Here is an 18385-nt window from a genome sequence, read left to right as displayed (position 1 = left end):
AAACTAAAACAGTGAACACTTTGCCAGACTCCATAACAAAAACATCTCAAAACAAAAAACAAAACAAAACAAAAAAATGCCTCTGAGAAAAGTATTGATGTGTTCATTTTATTAATATGTTCCTGTTTCCTTTTTAAAAAAAATTAGACTGAGACTCACTATGTAGTCCTGGCTGGCCTGGAACTTGCTACATAGACCAGGCTGGTCTTGAACTCACAGATATCTGCCTGCTTCTGCCTTCTGAGTGTTATTAAAGACATGTGCCCCTACATCTGCCCTTTCCCTTTTTGTTTCTTGGGCAGTTTGGATCTATCTATTTATCTATCTATCTATCTATCTATCTATCTATCTATCTATCTATCTATGCATGGGTTTTATTTATTTTTTCAAAGCTCTTTGTTTCATTGATTTTTCTTAATATTCTGTTTGGAATTTCACTGATTCTCCTCTCCCTCTGTCTCTGTCTCTATGTGTGTATATATGTCTGTCTGCCCCTTGCTTCCTCTTTCCAGCCCTTGGTTTACTTTGTTATTCTTTATCCAATTTTTATTTTTAAGATGGAAGCTTAGTTTTGAGCTTCTTTTTTTTTTTTTTTTTCTGATCTCTTCATTGAATACTCTTGTTTTTGTTTTTGTTTTTTTTTTCTGAAAAAAAAAAATCTCTTCAGTTGCCAGTCACAAGTCTGGACATGTACTTCCATTTTCATTTAGTTCTAAAATTTGATTTTCAGAATTCAAAAAAAAAATCTACTTGGCTATTTCATTCAAGTTAGAGGATACTGCATGATACTTTTATATGTATCATCTAGTCCTGTTGTTCAGAAAGGTTTACTTTTAATTATGTGTGCCTCTGTGTGGGTATGTGCTCATGTGTGCAGATGTCCTTGGAGGCCAGAAGAGGGCGTTGGAGCTGGAGTTACATGTGATTGTAAGCTCCCAACTGAACTCAGGTCTTTTGCAAAAACAGTATGCATTCTTAAACACTGAGCATCTCTCCAGCCCATTGATTCTTTTTTTTTCTTTCAAAATATTTTTTATATTTTCCTCAAAATGTGCTTTTTGATTTGATTCAATAGTTGGGGTAGTGCTAATTCTCAAATATTTTGGAGGTTTGTAAATCCCTTTATATTAGTGTTGTACATTCTGTTTGCTACCTGATAAGCAAGAATATATGATATCCTTACTTTGTGCTGTCAGTCCCTTTGCCTGGAAACAGAACCATTATACTATAATTCCTTATTGATGGATTCAAAATTAGTGTGTACTCTGCTAGCATGAAGTATGACAACAGACGCTGAAGAGACAAGAAGCAGTCAGTGTCTATCAGTTATTCAGCTGTTGGTCTGTCTGACTCTGGAACAGCCTTTTCTGTGACACTGAATTGTGTCAACCTTGTTTATTCTGCACATGTGTCTCAAGGCTTCCTTGGATTGCTCTAGTCAGGAGGTCATTTTAATTCAGTTATTGAGATCATGAGTCCTTTGGAAAAGGAGACCAATCTAGAGGCAGGAAATGGGGCTGGTGGTGGGTGCAATAATAGCAAATAGTGAGAAGAGGTCACTGGAGCTATGACACTAGGCAGCACTCTCTTAGATGATTGAATGACAAAAACGAACAGCCCATAGCCCTAAATGCGACCTTCTGAAGGCTCGGGGAACATCATACAAGAGGGAGCAGAAAGAATGTAAGAGTCTGAGAGTAGCGATGAGTGCTGCGGAATGCTTCTGGACATGTCATGACCGTTGTGCTCATGAGCTCACAAGAACTGTGATTATCTGCACAAGATCGGGCCAATCAATATTCCAGAATGGACAGAAAGGCTTACCCCTCCACACCTAGCTGAGGAGCTATTGGCAAATGAAGGCAGCTGGGCGAGAGGGAGTCATTTTTCTTTGAGGATGTGCCCGCCCCCCAACCAGATTGCCCATGCTCAAGTGGATGATCATGCAACCATGTGCATGCAGGGAGCACTAACTGGATTCAGTTGGTTATAAAGGTTCATCCCAGAAGAAAATCTAGGAAAGACTGCAGACCTAGGACCTAGGACCTGGCTGTGCATGTAGAGGGGCCTTCTGAACACCATGTATTAGAGTTGAGGGGGTCTGGGGAGAATGGAAGGAGGTGATCGCAGCAACTAAATCCCAAACTGACAAGCACCTCCAACCAAAAACCACTGTGGATTTGTCAAGGCCTGCATTAGCCCAGCCCAATTCACGACATCTCCCAACTCCCCTCAGTCAAATCAACCTCAAACAACGCTCCGGTCGCCCTGCCACCGCGCACGAACGCTCCGACTGCCACCTCAACTCCCAGAGACCTCTGGGGAACTGTTTTGTATCTCGCGCGATCCGTGTTTCGGGCAGGGAACAGTGGTTCACAGTCCTGATCTTCTCAGCATCCTGGGGCAGGACAGACTGAGCTTGGCTTGGCGCGACCGAGTTCCCGTCTGGGAACTACATTTCCCAGCGGGCATTGGGCGCAAGCAAAGCCCACTTCCGGCGCGTTCGGGCTGAACTGCCTAGGGGTCGGAACCTTCAGGGCCGGGTTAGGCAGGGAGAGGGCGTGGCTGGCCAGGGCGTGGCGGGCGTGGCCTGCAGGGTGCGGGTGTGTCCGGGGGTGTGTCCGTGAGTCTCGGCCTTGGAGGGCGTCTGCGGCCTGCCCGGGAGAGCTTGAGTCCCTCGTGTGGCATGCGGGAGGTGGCGAGTGGGGGGCAGCGAGAGCCCCGGGCCCTCCTGGGGCGCGGCACCCTCTGCACAAAGCCCAGGGCTGGGGGAGGTCCCGCGGTGGGAACTACAGCCGCTCGTGGGCGTCCCGCCCGGGGAAGGCCGCGCTCCAAGAGTGGCCTGGCCTCCCAAGGCGGGCATGAAGCGGTGACCTCGGGGCCTGCGCACAAAGGTGAGTGGCTTGTGTCCCGGCTGAGTGGACAAAGATGAATCTGTTCGGGGTGTGAAGGGAGGGTAAGGTCCTAAGGTTCTCGAGGCCTTGTTGCTGGAGATGGTGTCTCTGGGCTCTGAGTGTGATGTTAGACGGCAATCAATCCTTGAAAGCTCAACTTTGAGCCAGAGCAGTACAGCAGAAGTGTAGCGGGGGACGTAGACGTCTCCGGGGTCACCTTAGTTTAGACTTGTCTCCATGCCCATGCTTCAAGAGATGAAACTCTCAGGGGGGGCTGGAGAGATGGCTCATGGTGGCTCACAACCATCCCTAAGTCCAGTTGCAAGGGATATAATCCCCTCTTCTGAACTTCATGGGCACAAGACCCGCACGTGGTGCACGTATATACATGCAGGCAACACACACACACACACACACACACACACACACACACACACACACACACACACATAAACTTTTAAAAAAGAGACAACCAAACTCCTCATCCTAGCCTCTCCCTACTCTGGCACAGGGTAATAACGGGATCTCATCTTATCTTTTCAAAATGGTCTGACCCTGCTCGTGTAGGGTGTAGTCTTGTGTAGACTTGGTGTCTAGTCCTTCCTTTTCCCCAGCTCTGCTTTCCAGAGATACCAACTTCCTCCAGGAGATCAACCGCAAACAGGAAGCTGCCCCTCCAGGGACTAAACTGGAAGCCAGGTGTCAGGTGAGTCACATTTTCTCTCTGCTCCCTGAAATAGTCTTGCCTTTTCAACACTTAATGATGTTTATTTTCTCTGAAAAGTTTTCAGTTTAAGAGACCTGTCCTGGGTGCTGTTTCCTCATACTCTGGTGAGTGATGGGCTACAGGGAAAGCTTCAAACTGATCAGGGCTCTTCCTCCTCCTTCCTTTTCATCGAAACTGTTCTTTCTTGGTGGAAGAAATGGTGTACCCCTTTGTTGTTCCACTTGTCTCAGAAGGGCTTTGTTTTTTGACAAGGTCTATCTACATAGTCCTGATTGCCTTAGAACTCACTATGTAGACCAGGCTGGCCTTGAACTACTGAGATCTGTGTGCCTCTCTCCTGAGTGCTGGGATGAAAGGTGTATGCTATCAAGCCCTGCTTCAGAAGGATTCTTACATTCAGAAACGCAGCAAACTTTCTACCTGATTTCTTTGAGAAACATAGGAGAAATATATTATGGCTAAGCCCCACTTAGGGGATTGAGTCAAGGGCTCAGTGGGTAAGAGCACTTGCTCTGTCAGTATGAGGACCTGCGTTTGAATCCTCAGTACCAGGGTCAGAAGGCAAGTGTGTTCCTGTAGACCTCAGCATTTCCAGGCAGAGGCAGATGCATTCTAGAGCTCTCTGGCCCAGCAGCCTGGACAAAAAGGTGAACTTCTAGTTTAGTGAGAAACCCTGTCTCAACGCAGTAAAGGAGGCTGCTCAGCATGCTGGTCGTGGCAGGGGCACAGGAACTGTATACTCATGGGCACATACCCCCCCCCCACACAATTTTTAATTGAGCTGGTGAAATGGTTCAGTGAGTAAAGATACTTACTGCCCAGCTGGACAACCTGTGTTTAATCCCAGGGAGCCACATGTAGGAAAAAGAAAAATGACTCCTGAAAGTTGTCTTGTGACATTAATGTGTGTGCTTGTATACACCCACACACAATAAATGTAATAATAGTTTTTTTAGAAATAACTTTAAATTTAAAAACATCTCTTGATCTCTAAGAATCAAAACCCGTTGACAGAAAGTCAAGAAAGCATGCGGAAATCCAGATTCCCTAACGTGGATCTGGGACGTCTTTTGTCTATTTCCTTTGATTTTGAGATAGGGTCTCCCTATGTAGTCTTGGCTGACCATGGGCTCGCTATGTAGATGGCCTTGAACTCATGGAGATCTGCTTGTCTCTGCCTCCTGAATGCTGGGATTAAAGGTATACATAGCCACACCAGGCCTTCATCATTATCTCTTCTTCTGGGCCTCATGCCTCTGAGCTTCTGTGACCTCTGCTTCTACTCCTTTCTCTTCTGGGTGCCAGAGAGTACTCTGCATGTCAGCTCTTTCTGTGTCATCCCCAAAATAACGAGAAGCCGGCTGAGATGTGGTTCCTCGGTATCGCCGACATCTGCCCTTCACCTTCATTCTCTTTGTTTCTGGAAAATTGTCTTCTCATTTCATAATCATACCCTTTAAAATCTCAAATCTTGGGTTAGGTCAGTGGGGGACCAGAGTTTGGATCTCAACACATAAACCCGGCATGTGAGCGCATGTGCGCACACACACACGCACACACGTGAGGGGGAGAGGAGGGAGAGAGAGAGAGAGAGAGAGAGAGAGAGAGAGAGAGAGAGAGAATGTAAAAGAATAAAAGGGAGGAGGGAGAGCGCCAGGTGTGGTGGCAGGCTCTGTTGTCTCAAGTATTCAGGATCCTGCCATATGTCATCCCAGCAGCGTCTTGAGCCCAGGAGTTTGGGTTGAGCCAAGGCATCAGGGCAAGATTTTGTTTCAGAAAGGGGAAGTCAGAACCAATTATTGCCAGTTTAAGAAAACATCTGACTGCTTTTCTCTCCTTTGAGGGTCACCAAATTCTAGTCTCCTTGATGGTGACAAGGCAGTCACAAATGCTAGGGAGAATAGATATGCGTGCAATAGGACCCAGACATGACATATTTGTTACATTGGCCCACTTAGAAAAAGTGATTTCTAGCTGGGCGGTGATGGTGCATGCCTTTAATCCCAGCACTCGGGAGGCAGAGCCAGGCGAAACTCTGTGAGTTCGAGGCCAGCCTGGGCTACCAAGTGAGTTCCAGGAAAGGCACAAAGCTACACAGAGAAACCCTGTCTCAAAAAACCAAAAAAAGAAAAAGTGATTTCTAAAACAATTGTTTTAGGGGGAGGAGTTTTGTAATCTGAAGATTTTCCTTTTTTATTTCTGTTTAAAAACTATAAAATTGTGGTGGCGCACGCCCTTTTATTTCCAGCACTGGGGAGGCAGAGGCAGGTGGATCTCTGAGTTCACGGCCATCCTGGTCTACAGAGCAAGTTCCAGGACAGCCAGGGCTATCCAGAGAAACCCTGTCTTGAAAAACCAAAACCAAATTGACACCAAAAAACCCTATAAAACCATTCTATTGTGGTGCCACTTAATGTAAACTGCATTGCTGTATACACAATGTGGTCTTTCATATTTCACTAAATAGGCATCATTTTCTCGAATTCAAAAATTTCTAAGAACATATAGATAAAAAAAATAGAAAGATGGATGTTTAGTAAAGCATATATGAAAAGTATTTAAAAATCTGAAGAAAAGAAAAAAAAAGATGAGTGCAAGACAGAGCATCCAGAATCACGAAGTTGGAACTCTAGGACTTGGCCCTGTAAAAAGCCTGTGGAAGATCATGTGAGAATGTAAGGGTTCCTGTATAAATAGTCAACGTCTTGCCTCCTTTCACTATTTTGAAAGAGAGTATCTTTTACTTACTCTTTGCCAATTTTGTGTGTGAACCATGTATGTTAATCATAGACACCAAGACTCCTCCCTCCCCCAACCCCTAACCCCTGCTTCATATCATTTTCTTTTTCTGCGAATTACTGAATCGGTTAGTGCTGGCTGCTGCCTGCCCTTGTTGATTTGGTCTTGTGCAGGTGACCACAGCTCAGTAGCTCATGAGTGTAACAGCCTTGTCATATCCAGAACGCAGAGTGGTAGGCGGACTCTTCTGTCCCACCTGCCACTTCCCAAATAACCACACAGAGACTCATTATTAATTATAAATGATTGGCTAATAGCTCAGGCTTGTTACTAGCTAACTTTTACATTTTAAATTAACTCATATTTCTTATCTATGCTCTCCCACATATCGGTATTTCTTTTAGCATGGCACATTCATCTTGCTTCTCTCCGCATCTCCTCATGACTCCTGAGACTCCTCCCTTCTTCCCAGCATTCCTCTGCCCCCAAAATCCTGCCTAGCTATCGACATGTCAGCTCTTCATTCACCAATGAGAGTGATACATATTCATATTGTATAAAAAGATTGTTCCACAGCACAGCATGTCACAGCACTCCTCCCTGTCTTCTAGTTTTTCCATAATGTGCCCTGAGCCTTTGGGGTATGGGAATGATTAAGGTGTCCCATTCTGGGCTGAGCACTCGACATTCACTTATTCTCGGTACTTAGGCCAGTTATGTGTCTTTGCATCAACTGATGGCCACTAGTTCTGCCTTTGGACACTATTTGAAATACTGTGTCTGCACTGAAATGTTTGGATATTAGTATAGTTGAAGGTTTCTACTGCCAGATCTTGCTGAGTTTTGAGAATTAAAGGTATTTAGCTTCTGGTCAACTCAGGACACTAGTGTTGATCCTTCGTAGTGAGATGCCTACCAAAAAGCAGTCAGTGCTCTTTGTGGCAGGATATAGCCAGAAAGTTGAGAGCTGAGCAGCATTTGTTTTAGGCTCATGTTTTGCTCAAGCTCACAGAACAGTTCTCAGCTCTGCAAGTGTTGCCAGATGACAAAGACTGCATAGACTCTTTCAGTCTGCAGCTTAGGGAATCCCCATCAGGAGTTTACTAACAGCTATGGAGCTAGCTCAGCCGGGAAAGCGTTTGCAGGGCAAGTGTGAGGACCTGAGTTCAGTCCAACACCTATTTTCTTTTTTTAAGCAGAACATGAATGAGGAAGAAACACAGCATTGCCCCGGCCTACACATACACACACACACACACACACACACACACACACACACACACACACACACACACAGAGTCACACCCACATACACAGATAATCACTTAAAAACTATTTCATTGCTGGGCGTTGGTGGCACATGTCTTTAATCCCAGCAGTTGGGAGGCAGAGCCAGGCAGATCTCTGTGGGTTCAAGGCCAGCCTGGTCTACAGAGCGAGATCTAGGACAGGCACCAAAACTACACAGAGAAATCCTGTCTTGAAAAACCAAAACAAACAAGCAAACAAACAAAAAACATTTCATCTTGTCTTTCTATGATTGAGTTAAAGTGCCTTCAGAGTTTGGCAGCAGGCTAACGTTATGATGGTGTCTTATTCACAGGCTCTGACTTGTGGGAACTTAGGTTTCTATCACACAGACCGTCCAGCAGAGCAGCTCAGGTGTTGTTCAGCTTGTGACTGGTTGAGTGAGGACTTAGGTTTGGCGCAGTGAGGGATTCTCAGATCGGAAGGCTGACAAGATAGCTTTATCCATCCTTCTTCCCCATCTTTCCTTTTGAGAGAGGCTGTGTGTGTGTGTGTGTGTGTGTGTGTGTGTGTGTGTTTAATGTCAGTGTGCAGTGGGGTGGTCAGAGGACAACTTGCAGGTTCTCTCTTTTCACCATATAGATTCCAGAGATCAAACTCAAATTGTCAGGCTTAGCAGCTTTACCCACTGAGCCATCTTGCCAGTCAGCCCACAGTTTGAAAAGACCAAATCTGAAATTCCCTGGATATTCCTTCCAACTAGGATCCTCATCTCTGAGAAGAATCTCCATCATTGTTTTAGAGTGTATCCTTCCCTACATTTATGGTACATTTCTCCCTGTACATGTGGACCTGAAAGAAAAACAAGGTAACTCTGTGGTGTGTTTGCATCATACAGTCTCTGCTGGATGGTTTTATGTCAGCTTGACATGAGCTAACGTCATGTGAGAGGAGGGAGCCTCAGTTAAGAAAATGCCTCCAGGAGACAGAGTTGAAGGGCATTTTCTTAGTCAGTGATTGATGAGGGAGGGCCAAGCCTATTGTGGGTGGTGCCAGTGGTCCTGGGTTCTATAGGAAAGCAGGTTGAGCAAGCCCTGGGAAGCAAGCCAGTAAGCAGCACAACTCCATAGCCTCCGTATGAGCTCCTGCCTCCAGGATCCTACCCTGTTTGAGTCCCTGTCCTGATTTTCTTCAGTGATGGACTACAATGCAGATACACAAGCCAAATAAACCCTTTCCTCCACAAGGTACTTTGGTCATGGGGTTTCATCACATTAATAGTAACCCTAACCAAGACACCACCCTGTTCTTCTGATTCCACAACTTGCGTTTTGAGACACAATATTTCCTTAATATCTTCCATCTCCTCTCCTCTCCTCTCCTCTCCTCTCCTCTCCTCTCCTCTCCTCTCCTCTCCTCTCCTCTCCTCTCCATTCCCCTCCCCTCCCTTCTCCTTCCCTTCCCTCCTCTCCTCTCCCATCCCATTCCAAATTTTGTATTTTGAGACATGATCTCACACAGTCCAGGCTGGTCTTGAACTTGATATTTAGTTGGAGATGGCCTTCAATTCCTGATATTCCTGCCTCCATCTCTGTAGTGCTGGAAATCAGCGTGTGCTACCATGGCCAATAGCCTGCATCTCTCTGTCTCTCTGTCTTTGTATATTCCACACTAGCCTCAAACTTGGAGCCCTTTAGTTTCTGCCTCCCAACTGCTGGCATTACAGGCCTGCATCACCATGTCAGCACCTAAAGGCATTATATTAATTTTAAAACTTGATAGTGGTTTTCATTCTTATCACACATTTTTTTTTTAGAAAAATTTTTTAGAAAAAAAAATGTAGGTCATGTTTTAGTGTTAATGAACTTGCAGTGAAAACGATAGGTAATAACAACTCTTAGGTCCCAGCTGGGGGATCGACTGTTTGGATCTTTTGAGAATCCTCTCTTGGTTTCTTTCCTGGTCCTTGTGCTGTTCCAGGCCATACATGTGTCACAAGGTGGAGACAGGCTCTAAGAACCTCTGGTACTCAGGACAACTTGACTTTCATTATGTATTGTTAGAAATTGATCACAGATATTTTATATGAATACATGCCTGTGCTGGCTAGTTTTATGTCAGCTTGACACAAGCTGTATCATCTGAGAGAATGGAACCTCAATAAATGTCACCATAAGATGGGGCTGTGGGCAGGCCTGTAGGGCAGTTTCTTAATGATCGACAGAGGGAGGGCCCAGTTCATTATGGGTGGGGCCACCCCGGGCTGGTGGTCCAGAGTTCTATAAGAAAGCAGACTGAGCAGCCATGAGGAATAAACCAGTAAGCAGCCCCCCTCCACGGCCCCTGCATCCGCTCCTGCCTCCAGGATCCTGCCCTGTTTGAGTTCCTGTCCTGACTTCCTTCAGTGATGAACAGCAGTGCTGAAGTGTAAGCATAATGAACCCTTCCCTCCCCACTTGCTTTTGGTCATGGTGTTTCGTCACAGCAATAGAAACCCTGACAAAGACAGTGTCCAGATGCTTTTCCTTCCTAAAGGACTAGGGTGAGGGCTTGAGCACAAGGTGGGAGGTCACAGTTCATCTAAGAACCCCGTGGTCACCTGTGTTCATCGACACTGGCTGAGCAGCAATGCATTTTTGTCATTTCAGGGCTTGGTGACGTTTGGGGATGTGGCTGTTGTTTTCTCCCAGGAGGAGTGGGAATGGCTCAGCTCGGAGCAGAGGAGTCTGTACTGGAAGGTGATGCTGGACAACTACAGGAACCTGGCGTCCCTGGGTGAGGGAGTCCGCACTCCTGCCCCCCGCCTCTTCCCGCCCATGCCTGTGGCCCTGGAGTCTTTCACTCATTCTCCCCTGATCCCTGCAGCGCCTGGGTCTGTCCAGCCATTCTAGCATGACCGCCTCGCGTTTTTCTTTCTTTTTTCTGTTTTTCTCGTGGATCTAGGACTTTGTGCTTCTAAGCCAGATATGATCACCTTGTTGGAACAAGGAGAAGATCCCTGGGTGATGAAAAGAAAGAGGACAAGAGGCCAGTGCCCAGGTGAGCGTGAGGAAGTGGGGCAGTGTGGCTGCTGCTGGCCTTCTTTCCCGCTCCTTCCCGCAGACACTCTGACCTCTTAGGCATGGCTTTGCCATCCTCATGCTCCCTCTCTGCTCTCCAGCACGGCTCCATCCCCTGACAGATAATTGACTTCTCTCTGTATCCCTTCTTTGCCTTTCAGTCTTAGGAACTCATACTTAAAAAAAAAAAATATGTATACATATGTGTTTATGTGTGTGTACATGCATATGTTTAGGTGAACACACCTGTGTGTGTGTTTGTATGTAGGCCAGGGGTCAGAGGTCTTCCTCTATCACTCTGTCTTTTCGTTTTAATAATTTTGTGTATGTGAGTGTTTTGCCTGTGTTTCTATCTGGACACTGCAGCACTCGCATGCCTGGTGCCTGCAAAGAGGACAGTAGCTCTCCTGGAACCACAGTTAGAGTTGTGAGCCACCATTCAAGTGCTGGTAATTGAACCCTGGTCCTCTGGAAGAGCAGCAAGTGATCTTAACCGCTGAGCCACCTGTTCAGCTCCATTGACTTCATTTATTAGTATTATTATTTTTAAAGATTTATTTATTTATTATGTATACAGTGTTCTGCCTGCATGTATTCCTACAGGCTAGAAGAGGACACCAGATCTCATTATAGATGGTTGTGAGCCTCCATGTGGTCACTGGGAATTGAACTCATTTTTCATTTTTAAAAATTATTTTGTGTGTATGGGTATTTTGCCTGCATGTATTATCTGTACATCACACCTGTGCTCCACCCCCGCAACCTCCCACAAACAACAAATAATAAGGGCTATTTGCTTTGTTACTATCTTTTAGACTTAAAGGCTGTGCAGAAGTTCCCTCCAAAGGACTTACGTGAAGGAAAGTTTTCCCAGGCCATGGTGAAAAAACAGCTCCTGCACTGTAGACCCAAGTGCTCTGTGTTAGGGGGAAACTGGGATGGCGATGCTGTGTTCCAGACACTGAGGGTAAGTGCAGGTAAACTTCAGGCAGCCCTTTATGATTCCTTAGACAGTGGGGAAATGCTCATGTGCATACATTCTTGCGCGCACGCGCATGTGCACAAATAGAGGGGGTGGAGGGATGAGTCCCAAACAAGCTCTTCAGGTGACTGAAGTGTGATTTAGAGTGAGCATCTGAGAACTCTGGGCAGGGTCTCAGTAGTTCCTCCTGTTCCCCCTGCTGGGAGAATTCCTCCCTGAGAAGATGAGAACATCCTCCCTCCTCATGAGGAACTGATGACCAAATGTCTCAGTTAGCTTTCTAGTGCTGTGATAAAACACCATGACCAGAAGCAGCTTGGGGAGGAAAGGATTCTTTCATATAGCATCTTACAGTCCATCATCCACGGAAGTCAGGGCAGAAACTCAAGCAGGGCAAGGAACCTGGAGGCAGGAGCTGATGCAGAGGCCATGGAGGAGTGCTGCTTACTGGCTTGCTTCCCATGGCTTATTCAGCCTGTGTTTTTGTATCTTGAACCATGGGTCCAGAGGTAGCACCACTCACAATGGGCTGGGCCTGCCCACATTAATCACTGATTAAGAAAATACCCTGCAGGATTGCCTATAGGCCAGTCTGGTGGGAATATTTCCTTAATTGAAGTTCTGTCTTTATCAGCTTGACCTAAAACTAGCCAGCACACCAAAGTACAGTTTCACCAAAGTTCACCCAGGAGAACTAATGTGTGTATTGGAGTTACTTCCAGAGCATGGGTCAGGAGACGCTGGGAGGACTGTGGGTGGCCCCAGAGTGCCACACTGGAAAGTCTTCACCCATCATGAGCAGTGGCTTCTCCATAGTGGCATAGATGGAGGACTCCCACCCCATCCCATGTGCAGTTAGGGCAGCACTGCATTCAGATGTCTGGGAGGAGTGGCTGAGTCTCAAGTGAGGGTCCTGTGACTCTCTCACCTCCTCTAAGAGAGTCATCAACCCATAGGCTGCCCTGCTGCTCTGTTGCAAGGAGGTCTGGTTGATCTGATGAAGAAGGCAGCTGTTTTTCTCCGACGACCTCACCCTGACATCTTATTTATTTAATCACACACACACACACACACACACACACACACACACACACACACACACACACACACACGAAGGCAGTTCACAATAGAACCCCTATAGCTCAGCACTCGTGACACATACGGTCAGAGTATGCTCTTTACAGTGTGTGGACACATTCCACCCTACTCTGGTCACCCGGGTTCAGGAGTGTGTTTGTACTTTTTCAGGGCTTGAGGACCATCCCAGATATGGCTAGAGACAGCTCTCCGCAGCGTGTGTCAGCTCCCAAGAGTTTCTGTAAGGATGTGACATGGGAGACGTGTGAGGACCTGGGGTCCTCAGGTAAGGCCTTCTCCCTCCCGGATCTGAATCTGTCTTCAGGGGCCCTTGCTTTTTGTTTTTTGTTTCTTTGAAATTTACTTTCAGGTGTGTGTGTGGTGCGGCCAATGGAGGTCAGAAGAGGGCGTTAGATCCCTGGAGCTGTAGTTGGAGGTGACTGTGCACCTCCTGACAGGAGCCCTGGAAACCAAACTCAGTCCTGGGCAAAAGTGCTGTCTTGGAGACCCCCCTCTTTCTGATTCTTCCTGTAGTAACCGTTCTTTTCTGTCAGTCAGGAGCAGCTCACTCCATTGCAGAGTGACAAGAGCATAAGCAAGCACTGCCAGCACGCTGGGTTTCTAAAACAGGGTTTGTCTCTTTACTGGGGCAAGGGAAGGAGCCCTCTATGGTGCAGAGAGCTGGCACCCGGCTGGTTCTCAGGCGAGTGTGAGGATGGTGTGGGGACGTCACTGTCGCTTTGGTCAGGATGCAAATCCTCACCACCACCACACACTGAAAACTGCCCAGTCTTGCAAGTCTGGAGAGAAAAACCACACTCTTAGATTTCAGAATGACTCTTCTTCCTTTTCACCTTTTTTTTTTTTTCTTTTTTCTGGAGCTGAGGACCGAACCCAGGGCCTTGCGCTTGCTAGGCAGGCTCTCTACCACTGAGCTAAATCCCCCACCCCTTTTTCACCTTTTTTTAACAACTCATTTCCCTGTAGTTTTCTTTTTTCCTTATCTAGTTGGGTGCTTGTCTGCCTCTCAGTTTCTTGGGCATCTTTAAAGGTTAAATGTCCCAGTTGTTTTATTTTGCGTATCAGCTGGACATCAGCAGATGACTGGAGAAGGGGAAGCTTTGTGTGTGTGTGTGTGTGTGTGTGTGTGTGTGTGTGTGTGTGTGTGTGTGTGTGTGTGTGCGCGCACACACATGTGTAAACCATTGAAGAATCCTTCTAATGGAGTAGATGAGACATGATGTGGATAACTTGTATGAAGTAAAGTTTGAAATTTTTGACTCAGGTATTGCAGAGAAACAAGGATGTCATTCCTAGTGGCTCCTTTGTGCCAGCAGGAAGGGTAGACAGAGGTCATAGTGCAAGGAGACAAGCAGAAGATCGCTTCCTCTTGATACATAATAAAGGAGATCACGTTTCCTCATCTATTTCAGGCCAGCAGTCTATACATGAGGCCCAGGATTTGTTTCCAAGGCAGGACTCAAAGGCCGAAAGGGTGGCAGACAGAACTTCCAGCACTGAACTTGAGTGCTCCACCTTCAGAGAAAATTGGGATTCTGAGTGTGTGTTTGAAAGGAATGGTAAGGACACACTGTTTGAGCAAGAGACCGTTACTCAGAACAAAGCCTTCTCAGAGGGGAGAGATTGTGTTTATATCAAATCTGGAAGATGGTTTCATTTGAACAGTTCAGAAGAGAGAAGTTATAATTGTGATTCAGGTAAAAGTTTTCCCCCAAATTCAGTGGTCATAAAAGAAACAGGAATCTATGCAGGCAAAAAACTTTTCAAATGTAATGAATGTAAGAAAACTTTCACCCAGAGCTCATCCCTTACGGTTCACCAGAGAATTCATACCGGAGAGAAACCCTATAAATGTGATGAGTGTGGGAAAGCTTTCAGTGATGGCTCCTCTTTCGCACGACACCAGAGGTGCCACACAGGCAAGAAGCCGTATGAGTGCATCGAGTGTGGCAAAGCTTTCATACAGAACACCTCCCTTGTTCGTCACTGGAGATACTATCACACCGAGGAGAAACCCTTTGATTGCATCGATTGTGGTAAAGCCTTCAGTGATCACATAGGGCTTAATCAACATAGGAGAATTCACACTGGAGAGAAGCCTTACAAATGTGATGTGTGTCACAAATCCTTTCGATACGGCTCATCCCTCACTGTGCACCAAAGGATTCATACTGGAGAAAAACCGTATGAGTGTGATATTTGCAGAAAAGCCTTCAGCCATCACGCATCACTCACTCAGCATCAAAGAGTGCATTCTGGAGAAAAGCCTTTTAAATGTAAAGAATGTGGGAAAGCTTTTAGGCAGAATATACACCTTGCTAGTCATTTGCGGATCCATACGGGGGAGAAGCCCTTCGAGTGTGGGGAATGTGGGAAATCCTTCAGCATCAGCTCACAGCTTGCCACTCATCAGAGAATTCACACAGGAGAGAAGCCTTATGAATGTAAGGTTTGTAATAAAGCCTTTACGCAGAAGGCTCACCTTGCACAGCACCAGAAAACTCATACGGGAGAGAAGCCGTATGAGTGCAAGGAATGTGGCAAGGCCTTCAGCCAGACCACTCACCTCATTCAACATCAGAGGGTTCATACTGGAGAGAAGCCCTATAAGTGTGTGGAGTGTGGGAAGGCCTTTGGGGATAACTCATCCTGCACTCAACATCAGAGACTCCACACCGGCCAGAGGCCTTATGAGTGTGTGGAGTGTGGGAAGGCATTCAAGACCAAGTCATCCCTCATTTGCCATCGTAGATGTCACACTGGAGAGAAGCCTTACGAGTGCAGTGCCTGTGGCAAAGCCTTTAGCCATCGTCAGTCCCTTAGTGTACATCAGAGAATTCATTCTGGGAAGAAACCGTACGAGTGTAAGGAATGTAGGAAAACCTTCATCCAAATCGGACATCTTAACCAACATAAGAGAGTCCATACTGGAGAGAGAACGTATAACTGCAAGAAGGGCAGGAAGGCCTTCAGGCAGACTGCGCACTTTGCTCACCATCAACGAATTCATTCTGAAGAGGTGTCCACTCACTCTTTGCCTTCCACATCCAGTCCTGTGGACCTCTTCTCCAAATTTGTGTGGAATCCATCCTCCCTTTCATCATCATAATCTCAAAACATTGCCGTCCCCACTACACTACTTATTAAAGGACTATTAAGTTCACTTCTCTGTCCCTTTGTTCCCTTTTGTCCCTTACAGGTTTGTTCTTCATGTTTCAGTCAGGTTGGGTTATTTTTGGAGTGTAAATTAATTAATTTGCTCATCAAAACTTGTATTAATGCCTAAGGTGTGCTTAGTATAGTGCCTGATCTGTGCCAAGTATTCAGCAAACAAAATTTGGCTCTTTTAAAGGTTTATTTTTGAAAATGGTCATTTTATTTTAGTCAGCCCTGATAAAAATGATGCAATAGAATGAGGCTAGGAGAAACCAGATTTCAGAACAGAAAGGCAGTCTCTGAGTTGTTGATGAGGCTTGCTTCTTTTCCGTGACAACTTGGTGCTAAGCCATTGTATGGTGGGCTCCCCTGTAATCCTAGTGTTCATGAATTCAAGTCCAGCGGGGCAGCTTAGTGAGATGCTATCTCTAAATAAAAACAAAACAGTTGATCCCATACTGCTGAATTGTATCATGGCTTTGGATTTGAACTACATGAGTGTAAGTATGGTGATAGAACTTTCAGTGAGGCAACTCTGCTATACACATGGCAATAAAAGGATAGACAATGTAAGTGTGTAGGCCACCTGAAACAAATGAATCAGAACAATTGGAAAAGTGCAGGGTTTTATATACGTGTACTTAAAACTACCAACAAATTATTTATGAATGAGAAAACTGAAGGATCTGATCTATTTAAAGTCACTGGTTTATGAATGCATTCTTGGTAAACATCCAAGAAGTAACTCTGGGGCAAACTGATTATTTTTGTAAGGACCATAATCTAAATTTCTAAAAATGTGTTAAGTGGTTTTAAACATTGATGATGATGTGAAAGTTATATTTTAGTGTCTGTAGGTGAAGTTGTCTTGGCTTGTAGCCACACGGTCACTTACATATTGTTTGTGGTGCTTCCTTCTGTCTTCAGAGGGAAAATTGTATCGTGATGAGGACCATTTGGCTCAGAGAGCTAAAGTAGAGTTTTGTTGAGCTACAGCAGTGATCATTGCTTTGTCACAGAGGCAGAGTTGATGGCTGCACTGGAGACTGGCCACATTAAGCCACAGATATTTACAGTTGAGGAGGAGGAGAAGGTACAAAAGTTCCTAACTTCATGGCAATAATAAACACTGATCAGAAAACCAAAAACAAACCCAAGAACATTGGGCCAGTGCGATGGCTCAGCAGGTAAAGGCTCCTGTTGCCATTCCTGATGACTGAGTTTGGTCCTTGGAACTCATGTGGTAGAAGGAGAAAACTCACTCATGCGAGTTGTCCTGAGTTCACACCTTCACACAAGTGCTGTCGCAGGCACACTCCAAACACAAACAACAGAAACTTGAAAAATACAGCTTATGAAGCGGTTTATGAAGAGATGAAATTATTAAATGATATAAAACTCAATAAATGAAATATATTTATAGAAAATATTAAAATGTTTATGAATTATCTTTCCAAAATGAGTACCATGAGGATATGTGACAACTTCAGGAAACAATTAAACAAGCATATAAAGTATTTTTTTTAAAGAATTGTTTATTATTTATTTATTTTGAGACAGGGGTCTGTTTGTGAAGCCTTGGCCGTCGTGGAACTTGCTATGTAGACCAGGATGACTGAATTCATAGAGAGCCACCTGCCTTTGCCTCCCAAGCATTGATGGTGTGCACCACCACACTTGGCTTTTTGTTTATTTGTGTGTGTGTGTGTGTGTGTGTGTGTGTGTGTGTGTGTGTGTGTCCCACATGTATTCTTAAATTTTCAAATATGCTGATCCAATCCAAAGATACAGGAATTTGATACACGCTAAGGAACAACAGGAGGAAAACATTGAAAGTCTCGTTTTATTTTACTTTATATTGTTACTTTAAGAACAGAATACTTTGTACCCCAAGTGAAGACACTGCAGTTCCTAACATACAAGTCTCAAATCTCAGTCGAGGGGCTTCAGACAGCCTTTGTTGGCACTGCATGGAGTGACGGCATCCACAGAGAAGTGTACACTGTGTTCAGAACCGAGGCTGCAGTGGAACCATGTAATCCAACATGGGAGATTGCTGGCAAAAGACCGCAGGTTCGTTACATGTTGGATCCCTCATTTGAGGTTGTGCATTCAGGAGCTCTTTGTTGTGTGCAGCCTTTCACAGTGTTTACATCCAGTTTAGGGATCGGGGATCAAGAGTTCTCCGAGGCTTGTAGTGTGGACTGCTGGGAACAGCCCTGGCTGTGTCAGGCTGTCATAGTTGCACACTGAAGGCATGCCACAAATGTTCAAGATGGCCTGTGTTTGCATGAAGGTAGTCCCTTTGGTCGTTGTGGCTGGCAGTCCTATTGTTTAAAGTAGCCAGGCAGCAAGAGAGTCCAGTAGCTACCAATTAGAGGCTCAAATTGCCTCATCCAGCATCTTTGCCTGTTAACAAGAAAAAGAACACAAGGAGTGTTTTTAAGGATTTAAACAATTTTGCAATGATAGTAGAACTGAC

General features: G+C 45.5%; 1 protein-coding gene across 5 annotated transcripts; it reads left to right on the top strand.

The window, feature by feature from the left end:
• Positions 1–668: 668 nt before the first annotated feature.
• On the top strand, positions 669–15910 carry LOC128095523 (zinc finger protein 28-like). Of its 5 annotated transcripts, XM_052714564.1 has the most exons (8): positions 669–2894; positions 3509–3600; positions 10257–10383; positions 10552–10647; positions 11483–11634; positions 12898–13012; positions 13336–13410; positions 14136–15910. In XM_052714564.1, the coding sequence occupies exons 1-8, from the start codon at positions 2687–2689 to the stop codon at positions 15854–15856; spliced, it is 2586 nt and encodes an 861-aa protein (XP_052570524.1). In that variant the 5' UTR covers positions 669–2686; the 3' UTR covers positions 15857–15910. The 5 variants fall into 5 exon arrangements, with proteins under 5 accessions (XP_052570524.1, XP_052570520.1, XP_052570521.1 ...); XM_052714560.1 differs by lacking the exon at positions 13336–13410 and having other exon boundaries at positions 672–2894; positions 14160–15910; XM_052714561.1 differs by lacking the exon at positions 13336–13410 and adding an exon at positions 3679–3725 and having other exon boundaries at positions 2777–3600; positions 14160–15910.
• Positions 15911–18385: the final 2475 nt, after the last annotated feature.

This window comes from Peromyscus californicus, unplaced genomic scaffold (assembly GCF_007827085.1).
Source record: "Peromyscus californicus insignis strain IS unplaced genomic scaffold, ASM782708v3 Scaffold_4__1_contigs__length_199733344, whole genome shotgun sequence".
In the NCBI taxonomy this organism is placed as follows: domain Eukaryota; kingdom Metazoa; phylum Chordata; class Mammalia; order Rodentia; family Cricetidae; genus Peromyscus; species Peromyscus californicus.
The sequence above is the reverse complement of the archived record's forward strand: the minus strand, read 5'-3'. Positions and strand labels throughout refer to the sequence as shown.